The sequence below is a fragment of the Anopheles arabiensis genome, chromosome 3 (genome assembly GCF_016920715.1).
Source record: "Anopheles arabiensis isolate DONGOLA chromosome 3, AaraD3, whole genome shotgun sequence".
In the NCBI taxonomy this organism is placed as follows: Eukaryota; Metazoa; Arthropoda; class Insecta; order Diptera; family Culicidae; genus Anopheles; species Anopheles arabiensis.
In genome coordinates, this window is record NC_053518.1 from 3,247,418 (window position 1) to 3,259,809 (window position 12,392).

The 12,392-nt window shown below is 36.2% G+C and overlaps 1 protein-coding gene across 3 annotated transcripts; it reads left to right on the forward strand.

The window, feature by feature from the left end:
• The first annotated feature begins 553 nt into the window (after nt 1–553).
• On the forward strand, nt 554–12,350 carry LOC120903624 (synaptotagmin 1). Of its 3 annotated transcripts, none has more exons than XM_040313161.1 (9): nt 554–756; nt 952–1,114; nt 1,656–1,936; nt 2,215–2,313; nt 2,409–2,603; nt 3,055–3,231; nt 7,006–7,123; nt 7,289–7,422; nt 10,020–12,350. In XM_040313161.1, the coding sequence occupies exons 2-9, from the start codon at nt 964–966 to the stop codon at nt 10,209–10,211; spliced, it is 1,347 nt and encodes a 448-aa protein (XP_040169095.1). In that variant the 5' UTR covers nt 554–756; nt 952–963; the 3' UTR covers nt 10,212–12,350. The 3 variants fall into 3 exon arrangements, with proteins under 3 accessions (XP_040169095.1, XP_040169096.1, XP_040169097.1); XM_040313162.1 differs by having other exon boundaries at nt 7,015–7,123; XM_040313163.1 differs by having other exon boundaries at nt 1,656–1,903.
• The last annotated feature ends 42 nt before the right edge of the window (nt 12,351–12,392 follow it).

Sequence of the window (12,392 nt, forward strand, 5' to 3'; positions counted from 1 at the left end):
TTCCTTTGAATTGCCTTCAACAACAACACCAAACTGAACAACTGGAAAGAAATTGATCAGCATTCTCAGTTAGGGCGCATGAACGAACATTCAGACGTTTTGTGGAATGTTTCATAATATAAAATGATGGGTGTTTTCATAAATAAGGAGAAAGACAAGAAATATCAAACCGATCAGAAGAATTGACACCTTTTTCTGTGTATTCGAAAACAAAACACAGTGAAAGCTCTTACGCCTTTTGCAGGATATGCTAAATAAAATGAAGAAAAGCTAGTTTTCACTGAATACACCGATTTTCTATTGTTTTTAATATGCTCTTTCTGAAATACATTAAATATATTAAAACACATTCCATTTAGCCCATATATTTTAGATGGCAAAAGTCCACGAGCATCTAAAATTTGCAAATTTTACTCCCCAAAACTGTTATACTGAATTTTCGAACCAGTACAGCTCGCGCTTTGACGTTCTGCATGTTGTCAAGAATTGCGTACGCATGCAGGTTTGAAATGCGCATGTACTTAATTTACAATCTTTTCTGATATGCATCGATTTTCTCATTCATGTTCAATAGCTACCATCTTGAGGATGTGAAAATTTTGCTCTTTCAAGTTTTCCAAGTTCCAAGTGAATGGTACTTACACTGCTGAAGTGAAAAGAACTATTTCTTTCCCGTGATAGTAGTACGATGATAGCTTAAGCGTGCAACAGTGAAAGAGTGAAGCGTTAGCAAGTAACAAACGGGCAAGTTTGAAGGTAAATTTCAGTGCAATTGGGGTTTTGTTAAGGGCTCCCCCCCTTTCCTACTGGATTAATTGTTTTAACAATGGTGGTCGTGAAAATTTGATGTTCTAGAAACTGTAAACGATATGAGCAATTCACGCGTTTTCAAACAGTGCTGTGACTAGGAGAAGCTTTTCATGAAGTGATTAATGGGTGCGTTAATTTCAGGAAAAGCTAAAAATGGCTCCCAATTCTCGTTTGTGGAAGAGAGAGGCCGAGGTGGAGTCTGATGCGGCAAAGCTTGCGGATGTAGCCAGTACACTAGCTACAAAAATATTCGGACACAAGCAAAAGCACCACACGACCACTACGGAGTCTGAGCTTGACGCTGGTAAGTTTGGGGACGTTGGGGTTTAATCTTCTGCACATTTACCAAAAGCCGTTTATTGCTGTCTTATATAACGACAACGTTTCAAAATTAATCTCAATCAAAAGTTTTCTTATGAAACGGTCGTGCATTTAAAAGCTGTGTGTCGAAATCGACATGTATATACATATGTATTACATTTTTTTCTTGTTTTGTGCGCTTAATAGTTAACATGTGATGAGTGCGAAAAGAAGCTTCATTCAATTCATGTCATTGATTTTATGTTAATATGGATCAATACTTAGTGTAGAATAATATCTTAACAAATATATGTACATGTATATACTTTTTTCCACTTAAGCAGAGAGGTTGCTGGACGGGAATCTCTTCGCTACTGTTTCTTATAATTTTCCATTTAGTATTGCACTCTGATGGGCATCTTTTATATACCTTTTTGGTTTAAATTATTATTTAGAGAGCAAATAGTGCACGCTGTACGAAGGCACGGCAAATAATTGTGCTGCTTTTTGGCATTTTTTGCCCATTTTGCGTACGCTCGTTTCAGAGGAAAATGAGGATTTCAGCACGGCAACGCCAACCAAAGGCGAGGCGGAAAAGCTGGGAGACAAGGCGGCCGAGATGACGGAGGCGTTAGCCCACGAGATGGGCATCCCGACGTGGGGGCTCGTGTCTATCATCATCGTCGTAGTACTGATAATTTTGGGCATTTGCGGTTTCTGCATCCGTCGCTGCTTCCGAAAGAGACGATCCAAAGATGGCAAGAAGGGCATGAAAGGCGTTGATTTGAAATCGGTACAATTATTAGGTTCAGCATACAAAGAAAAGGTATTCAGTAGAATCTCATTCATTTAAGTGTCAGTGTACAGGTGCATTGTAATCGTGTATTCTCACTAAAAATGTTGTATCGTTGTAAAACCCTCTTTAAGGCTGAACCAACTTTAGATGAATGTTAATGTTAGAATTGTGTTGTAATGTAGCTCATATCTGCTCAACGGCACAATGGCCCATTCTAACATGTGATTTCTTCTTTTTTCCTTTACGTTTTGCTTCCTCCCTTCTACTATTCGTGTATCCTCCACACTCCTCGTTGAACTCGTTTAAAGGTACAACCTGATATGGAAGAGCTTACCGAAAATGCCGAAGAAGGAGATGAAGGTGAAAGCAAACAGAGCGAGCAAAAGTTAGGCAAGCTGCAGTACAAGGTACACCGTGGATGCAAAAAACCCGAATGAAGCTTCCTTCCATTTGTTCCCTTCAATCTGCAATGATTATGTGTTCTAATCTTGTACACTTTCAGTTGGAATATGATTTCAACTCGAATGCTCTCACCGTAACCGTCATACAAGCGGAGGAACTTCCCGCCCTGGATATGGGAGGTACTTCTGATCCTTACGTCAAAGTGTACCTATTACCTGACAAAAAGAAGAAATTCGAAACGAAAGTTCACCGTAAAACGCTGAATCCAGTGTTTAACGAATCATTTACCTTCAAGGTAAGTAAACCACTATTGAAGTCTTCAATCAATATACTAGCCTCTCAACAAGAAGAGATGGTGGTAATATTATAATCTGTATCCTTTAAAAACCCAAAACAACTTACACCAACCCAACACATGGTGGCGCCTACTATGCCTTCCAAGAAACACAAAGTCAAAAACACTGCACGCATTCACTACTGCTGTGCGCGTGTTACGTCAAAACTATAATGTAATGTAGCAAGGCAAACATGAAGAAGTACATCAAAGTAAACTATGCAATCTAACATTTTTGTAGCTCCACTCTACTCTACTTGCTGCCAGTTACTAGTTGTATTTATTCACACAAACCATTAAACCGAATATACGTGTATCTCTCTATATGTTGTATTATTGTAGTAAGTATTCCGGTGTCCGGTAAGCAATGTAAATAATATGTTCTTTGTCTTTGTGTTCTTTCTTTCAATAGAGTCTCCCATATGCAGAAGCAATGAACAAGACGCTGGTGTTTGCCATTTTTGACTTTGATCGCTTTTCCAAACATGACCAAATAGGAGAGGTAAAGGTACCGCTTTGCCAGATTGATTTGGCACAAACGATTGAAGAATGGAGAGAATTGCAGAGCGTTGAGGGTGAAGGTGGACAGGTACGTACACGTTACCAAACAGCATTTGTTCTTTGTTAGGAAGATGCGTTGCTCAATAATACCTTTTGGACAACAGCTTTGCAAATGGCTCAGAGAGATGTTAAGGGAGAGATATCTAAAAAAAAATATCAAAAAATTGCCATTACTAACAGTGGATGTGGACTCTGACCAACGCTCCATTGTAACTATACAAATTGTTCGCGAACAGCGAAACACTACTCTTGCGGGATTATTTATGTACTGGTTTGGGGGAGAGCTTATGAGGGTTTTTTTCTTCCCCAGTCGTTCTTTGCGTATTGTCGAAAGTATGTTTTCTTTCTTTTTTCTATTTCTAAAACCTACACCCAGTTCAAATCCTACTCATTTGAAATGATCAAAAACCCTGATAAATAGACAACAATAGAAATCATATAATATTATTGATTTGAATTAATTTGAATTACATTTCTTCATTCCTCATATATTGCTTACATGTTAGCATAATTTTTCTATTTGACGTGATATGCATACTATAAAACTATGAATTATTCTTTTTCTTCATTTTTCAATCTTCAACAGCTTCATACTTAAACATTTATTGTTCTGAGAGCTGTATTCAACACTTTACACATGATTTTTTATGTCAATCGATACACACTCAATTCAATTCATTTGAACAATCCAAAGAAGCATTGAGTTATTAAAAAAAACGAATTCAAACGAAGGCAACGGACGCGGCGCTTAGTACTACTACTACTACTATTACTACTACTACTCCTACTACTACTACCACTACTTAGAAGTTGTTGAAATGAGTTGAATGAAAACACTGTTTGAGATAGTTTTAAGTTTTTCTATCGTGGTCCGATTGATTGATTTTTGAAAACTAATTTAATTGACGTAAATCGTTTTTTTCTTTTTCCTCAAATTTTCTCTGCTGTGCTTACGCCTGTGAATGGTTGTGTCTACATCAAAAAAAAAAAACAATATATCTAACATATTTTATATGCATGTAACTGCTTCAAAATATATAAACTCGATAAAAAAAACCATTACACGTAAGTATTGTTTCCATCAAGAAATATTCAATACCACCTTACCCAAAGTTAAAGTGCTGCTGTATATTGTTTGATCGTATTGGCTTTTGTATAGCTTTGTGTAATGTAAAACATGTGTGTTTAATGATGATTCCCAACCAAAATATTAAAAAAAATCCCCACCATAATGGAAGAGGAACTAATTCTCTTTTGCTTAGCGTTTGCGCATCAAGTCGGACTAATCGATTTCATGATGTTGCACTGCCTAGCATCGGTTCTGTAACATGCCACTGGTTTTTTTTTGTTGTTGTTTTGTTTTGATCTATCTAAGTGAATTGATCTGGGATCAGGCAGCAATTCTCTAACACGCATATAACACGTTTTTCCTCCCCCTCGTACTATGGCAGTCTCGTACGGCCATCAGTGGATAGTTTCGAGTTAACGAAATCTACTCAATGCCAACGAAAGCGATCATAATGTAGAGAGAAAAAAAAACCATCTACTTCTACTGTATGGTACCATACATCCTTTTCCAAATGCTTCACTAGCCACTTTCATTATGTGTATTGCATGAAGAAGATGCATTACCTAACCTCTCAAGACGCTTGTTTTTGTTTTGTGTTTGTTTTTCTTTTTAATGCTAGCCTTTTCTCTTACCTTTGAGCCATTGTAAAAAATGTGTATCCGTTTTATAACATGTAGTGGTGTTGCTTTAGCGTAGTGTTGATAATTCTCTGCCACATATGTAGTAGTGTTTTTTTTTTTTTGTTACTGTGTTTTTTTTTGTTTTGTTTTACAAGAAACTGTAGAAACCATCATAATCATCATCATTTCATGCATATTTCATAAAGTTATATATCTTCTTCCTCTTCTTCAGTCGCTCAATTGATAATACAGTAGATCTTGGTTCTATTTTTATCCAGTTTCAAGATTCAAGGATATATTATTATACCGATGGTTAAAATACGATACTCTACTCTCTTTTTTTCCTACTCTCTCATTGCATAACAACGTTGCGGAATGCTTTGTGAACTATCTAATTTAATTTATACACATACTTTAAGCTTTCATCATGCATATTGACCCCTTTCCCCCCCATCGATGCTTTTTATGTTAAAATTTCACATAATACAAATCAAAACTTAATTTAATCATTTTATTTGAGCTGGGTGTCTTCCTGAAAGTATGTTTTTTTATGTTTTATTTTTGAAGATATTTGAGTACATATTTTTGCAATACCACTTTTTCCAATACCCCAAACCCACCCCGGCCCCGCCCCGCCCCGCCCCCAGTCCGTGTTTGTCTTCTTATTATAATCGTACGATATACACTCTAAACATAGAAAACATGGAATGCAATTGAAGGCATACCGTGTATATTTTCCCCCCCCACGTCTCAGTCCCACGTTTGAGACACACGTTTGTTGGCGATATTGGCGTATCGGCTAGCTACACCGAACTCAAGAAATATCAGAATAGCAGTGCTACTAGAATCGCCCATACCAATAGATATATTCCCTTATTAGCGTAGTACATTTGTCCAATAGTTACAACAACAACAATATTATAAAAAACAAACACCATAAGATGCTGTAAAAAGCTGAATTTTATGAAGCCATCCGTAGAACATGGAGTTTTATAGCATTGTATGCCCCTTTTAACAACCATATATAAGTAAGCAGTATTTAAATCCTTTTGTTAAAATTTTCATTTTGTACATCGTCGTATAATTTGATATGCGTTTGAAAAGGGCCCAAAAGCATAATGTGTAATACATATGAGACGTCGTGTTTGTCGATATTTTTTTTTTTGTAAGGCGAAATGGCTTGAATCTGAAACCAATAGGATTTTAAAGCCAATATAAATTTCAGCATGTTGATAGTAGCGCTTTAATAATGATTGCGGGTTGATTTAGAATTATTGAAATAAAACAGAGAGAGAGAGAGAGGTACCGATGTTACTTGTTGCGAAACATGTATGTTTCGATAAACGATAAAATAGATTTTTTAAACGAATTACAATCAAATACTTCACATTAACAAACTGAAGCGAATGTGCGTTGCGTGTTTTTTGTACCGCATTTTGTACAAAGCTTCAGAAAAGATATATAAACTATAGCAGTAGATAGACATACTTTTACTCGAAAAAGTATGCAGAGGCGGTTCTGAAGGAATTTTACTTACTTGAAATTAATTTTGCTTGGTCGTCTAAGTTGTAATAAATTGCTCCGAAGAGACCGCTCATAATCATGCAATACTGCCAAAGCAAGTACAGTGAACGTGCACTTAATCAAAGATAAATAAGCAGAATAACTATAGCCATACCAACAACAACACCAACAGTACCTGAAATCAATAATATACGCTCATTTGTTTGCAACATATTGTATAGATTTGCATCCGCCTTATGATATATATATAGAGAGAGAGAAAGACTTTTTACAACGCATAAAAAAAGCCCTGATTAATATCGTTTGAGTCAAGTATTGCTGAGTGAAACATTTAAAATGTAAATGCTAAAACTTAGAAGCACGTAGTGATAAAGTATCCCAATTATTACTTAAATTTGCCGCTGGTTTTAATAGATCAAAAAAGCATGATATCCTAAAGATGTCTTTTTTGGTTGATTTTATATAACTGTGCCGCTAGAATAACGTTCGCCATATATATATATACATATATAACATTGTGCTAATACAACAATAGACCAAAATTTTTACAATCGGTTTCGTTTCGTTTATTTACTCTGTTCTTTTGCAGGAAAATAAGTTGGGAGACATTTGCTTCTCATTGCGCTATGTACCCACTGCAGGTAAATTAACTGTCGTTATCTTGGAAGCGAAAAATCTCAAAAAGATGGATGTTGGCGGTTTATCAGGTGGGCTATTCTATAACAACATATCGCAATATTTCATATATATATACATTGTGCTCTTAACAAATATAGGCTTTTTGTTTGTTTGTTGTTGAATGTGTTCCACATTCCACTGGCAAAAATGGTGCATTAGCAAGTAAATTATTAACTATTTTCTCTCTCTTCTAGATCCATACGTCAAGATAGCCCTGATGCAGAATGGAAAGCGTTTGAAAAAGAAAAAGACTAGTATCAAAAAATGTACACTAAACCCCTACTACAATGAGTCGTTCTCATTTGAAGTTCCTTTCGAACAAATACAAGTATGCGAGAATGTATTCTACTATCATATAAAATTCTGTGTTGTGTTGTATTTATATATTGTATATATCTACGCATCAAGCCAAAACCATAGAAACCTCTATCAGACCTTTTGTTTTGTTTTGTTCCGTGGACAACCACGGTATTGTGATATTGTACAGTATTCCTTGCAAACTTTGTTTTGTGTATCTAACCGCATGATCCTTATGAACCAATGTCTCTTCTTTCTTTCTACGCACCTAATACTCTTGTTAGGTGCGTATGCTTCGGTATCAGTGGCAACGTATGTGTTCTTTTGTATTACTGAGGGATAATATGATAATATGAGTGTGATAGTTGTTAGCATTTACTTTTATGCGGATGTTTTATAATACAGTATTGAAATTTTAGTAATAATACAAAATGTTTTGTTTATTTATCAATTAAATCGTATTTCATCATGTGATCTTCTGTTGTTCCACTGCATTCAAGTCCTAATTGATGTAAAGGGTTCACAAACCCCCGAATCCCACAGTGTTTGTTTGTTGGTGTGATAAAATAAAAAAAAAGATTTATCTAATTTTGGTTTAATATTTGAGGGTTTCATAATATTTTACAGTATTTTTTAATTACATTTGGAGAACAAAAACAAAGCGAAAAGTACAAAACAACACATACGTGGTAGCAATGTCCCCTTTGTCCTAAACCTTTCCTTAACCTCTGAACTATCTCTCCAGTATCCAGTAATTTGTTATTAGTATGGCAATGTTTGTGAGTAACCGATAATATATACACTAGACTTTCTGTGTGTAGAAATGAACAGTTTTATTGTTTTGAAACAATCCAAAAAAACACGATTCGGTGCTACAATTCCTAATACTGAAAACAAACAAAAAAAAAATACTTTTACAATACACTGTAACAAAACAAATATAAATACACACTTCATACATGCATAGCGAAAAAAAAGAAATAAAGGAAAACAGAACGAACTCCGCCGCAGACAATTTTAAAATCTCCTAAAGTCAAGATTCGTTTGTTCTGGGCCTTTCAGCGAAACGATTATCCCCCACCCAAATCCCCACCCCCACCCCCTAAGACACCCTTTTGATAAGAAGCTAAAATGTAGCTTAACCTGTCGTTTCGTGCTTGAATGGACGGTCTTGCAGAGGAAAGATTTTAAAGTTCGTGTGTCCTCATAAGCGTTACATTTTTTAGACACTGCTTTTGTCTGACTTCAAACAACAAAACAGATCAACATTGTCTAATAACACCTCGGGATCTATTATCATTACAACAACAACCAAAAAAATGATACACGGCACGAACAGCAGCAAAGGCATACTAAACCTCCATTTTGCTAACATTTTGACCTGTATATGCTGATCGAAAGTCTTACTGATTCTTGCGCACTACGCAGATCCATTAGGGGACTACTGATACTACTACTACCCCTTTGGTACTGCGATATTAAAGCAAACAAGCAAACAAAAGAAATGGTTGTCAGAAGATTAAATGCAACACACAATCTAATTCACCTCACATAAGCATATTGCAAACAGCAAAGAAACACAGTTTTGATCGAGTATTATACATTTCCGTGTACCAGTATTTAATATATACACACACACCTTACGAATCAAGTAGGACTTTACGTAGGCAAATATGTCTCTCTCTCTCTCAGTACAAATATACCCAACTACAGCAGAAAAAATGCGTTTGCAGCAAAACATTTAAACTTGCGTTGAACTTGAGTTGCTAATTTTGATTTTTTTAAGTTTCCCGTTCGTTTTAGGACTACTGGAAAAAAGACACCACATACTCTCTTTAGCAACACTTACACACTTATCCCTTTGTCTGATATTTAATTTTCTTATTTTTTTCTTTTTTGTTACTTTATTATGTATTGAATATCTTCTTCTTCTTCTTTGGCACAACAACCGTTGTCGGTCAAGGCCTACTTTTGTACCCACACTCTAGTGAAGTGAGCTTGGCTTTCAGTGACTTATTGTTACCATAGCAGGATAGTCAGTCCTACGTATATGGGGGCACGGTCTATTCGGAGCTTGAACCCATGACGGGCATGTTATTATTTCGTACGAGTTGACGACTGTACCCATTTTATTGAATATACATACAATAAACATATCTTACTAAACATTTGTGAGCAGTAACTACAGTAATAACCGCAATAACACCTCAGTATACTATTACTACTACTACTACCACTACTACTACTACTACTACTACTACTACTACTACAAACTATTCGCAACGCAACTCAACTTCAATTCATGCAAACATTTTTTTTCTCTACAACCGTCCCCCCCACCCCACCGACACCACCACAAAGCCTATGTAAAAAACTCTACTGTACAACTAACTAATCTATTGCATGGCAGAAAACGGTCAAATACTATGGGACAATGTCCATTACGATAGCGCAATGAACACCGCGCGCTTGCCGCCATAGTAGTTGACCATTCAATTGCAAAACTAATACTCAATTCTCTGTTCACCCTTACAAGTAATGTGTGTGTTCAGTGTGTAAATGGCCAGGACCGGGAGGGTGTTTGGCAGACCAGCTTTAATAACCATCACTTCTTATCTGATTCAACAGAAAGTAAATCTTGTCGTAACCGTAGTGGATTATGATCGCATCGGCACCTCCGAACCGATTGGAAAGGTTGTTCTAGGCTACAATGCAAGCGGCACGGAGCTACGTCACTGGTCGGACATGCTGGCCTCCCCCAGGCGTCCGATAGCGCAGTGGCACACGCTGAAAGATCCGGACGATGACAAGAAGGATTAAGCCGGCTACTAATCAACGAGCAACTAAGGATGATGATCCCGGACGAGGACGGTGCGGCGCGGTATTATTATCAGTTGGGGATTATAACACCCAAATCGGAAGGAAAGGTTGGCAACCCGGGCATGTTGCACATGTTCCATCACATGTTACAACCAGTTGCGCTGTAAAATAACCTTTCCAAAGAGTCGACAAGAGAGAGGTATTCCATTTTGCACAATTTTGGCTCTGTGTTAACTTTCGAACATAAACTATTCCTATACACATATTGCACACCCCTTTCTTTCTTGCGTTTTTGACGATACCGAGGAGCAGGGAGAGGTCATTGAGTAATGTAATGTGAGGCTATTTTACAACGGATGATTCGTAGAAAGAGTATTATATATATACATACATATATTGTGTAGTATTGTCAAACTGACTGCACACGCACCTATTTATGTATATTTTTGTTTCCCTCCGCTACTCATACTACTCATAATATCTCATCCCTACTGTCTCACCCCAAAAGCGAACTAATCAAGTAATGGATGGCGCAGCAATCAATCATTCTAGCAAGAAGTCTTTTTGATTTGCCATGATAGTAAGACGAAATGAGCATGCTGGCCCCGTGGTCAGCAGTAAAACAATAGGTAGATAAATTGCAAAGCTAAATGAAACTGGACGTCTTGTTTTAATCAATATACACTTCAACCACCAACCAACCAAAAACCTTTCATTTCAGTGATCAGAAAACCAGTTCAATTAATTTCAATACAATCTTGTGTCCCTTAAACTTAAACTAAAAAACAAATAATTTGCATAATACTTGTTATGCAGTTTAGTTTTCGCCGTTTTTTACGACTTTATCTTGTTTGATCATCATAATCTAAAATCATATACGTTTTCTGTTTAGTTAATCTATCTAACTCATTTAACGTATCTAAAAACATATGCACAGCGCAGAAGAGCAGTGCATTTATTATGAGCATTAAAAAAAATACATACGTTAACGAATATCTGAAAAGACGTAAGAAAGAAGACAATGCAAAAGTAGATTGCAAAAGCAAACTAAACAAAAAAACACAAACACACACACACACACATAGTTTCATCGCATCCAAATAAGATGGAAAACGAAATAGATTAATGTCAGTCGCGAAGACAGGGGAAGAAGGAAAGGTACCGTCTGTATTTCTTGTTGAATAATATAAAGCTATTGACCTATTTATTGTTAAATAAATAATCTAACTAAACATATATTAGGCATATATAACCATTAAAAAGTTGATAATATCTGAGCAAACATAAGCAGGCAAAGGCAAGGCAAGGCAAAGCAAAGCAAAGGGCAGTATTTGTACAAGAATAATATCAGTTCAGATTGTACGGCAGTATAGTATTTGCATAAATTAATATACCATTCCATGTAGGCGGCAGCGTAAATGTGTACGAAGAAATGCAAGTTTTATTAAACATTTCCATAGTATTTTTCCGTTTGTTTGTTTCGGTTTTATTTACTGTTGACAGTTGTTAGTTCTTCTTTTGTCTCTGCGTCACAGAGATAGAGACACGACGAAGATTTCCTATATCTGTGTAACCACCACCATCTAACTGAACGTTTTAAAAAGCATTTAAAGATTGTAGCGCGTTTCATCCCATCATCTGATGATGGTTGAAACCCGATAGGAAGCTAGAAGATTATTGCGTGTTCAATACTACGGCTATTGTAAGCGAGGGGGTGGGTGATGAAAAGAAAGAATATTTAAATGAATATTATTGGTTTTCGGCGTTCTGATTACATTACTAAGATTCGAAAGCAAGAGCAGAAGAGCAGCAGAAAACATTATTAAAAAAGGGATCCAATTTCCAACCACTAACAACACACAGCAGTTTATGAATAATAGCGAGGCTCTTATAGTGCGAGCAGAAGATAGAAAGCGGCTTTTACCAACATAAATACCGATAAAAAACAAAGAAAACAAAACAAACATCTGAAAAACACTAAACAAGTTGAACGAAAGTAAGCAGATCTTTAAAAATATAACAATAATTAGACATGTATAAGATAACCTTTACCTATCAAGAACGCATTGCGAGAGTATGTATATTAAGATATTGTAAATCAAACGCTAATAAAGTATTGAAGTGTAAATTACCAGATTAGTCCTCTAAGTGTACCGTCGTTTTCAACAATCACCATCGTAT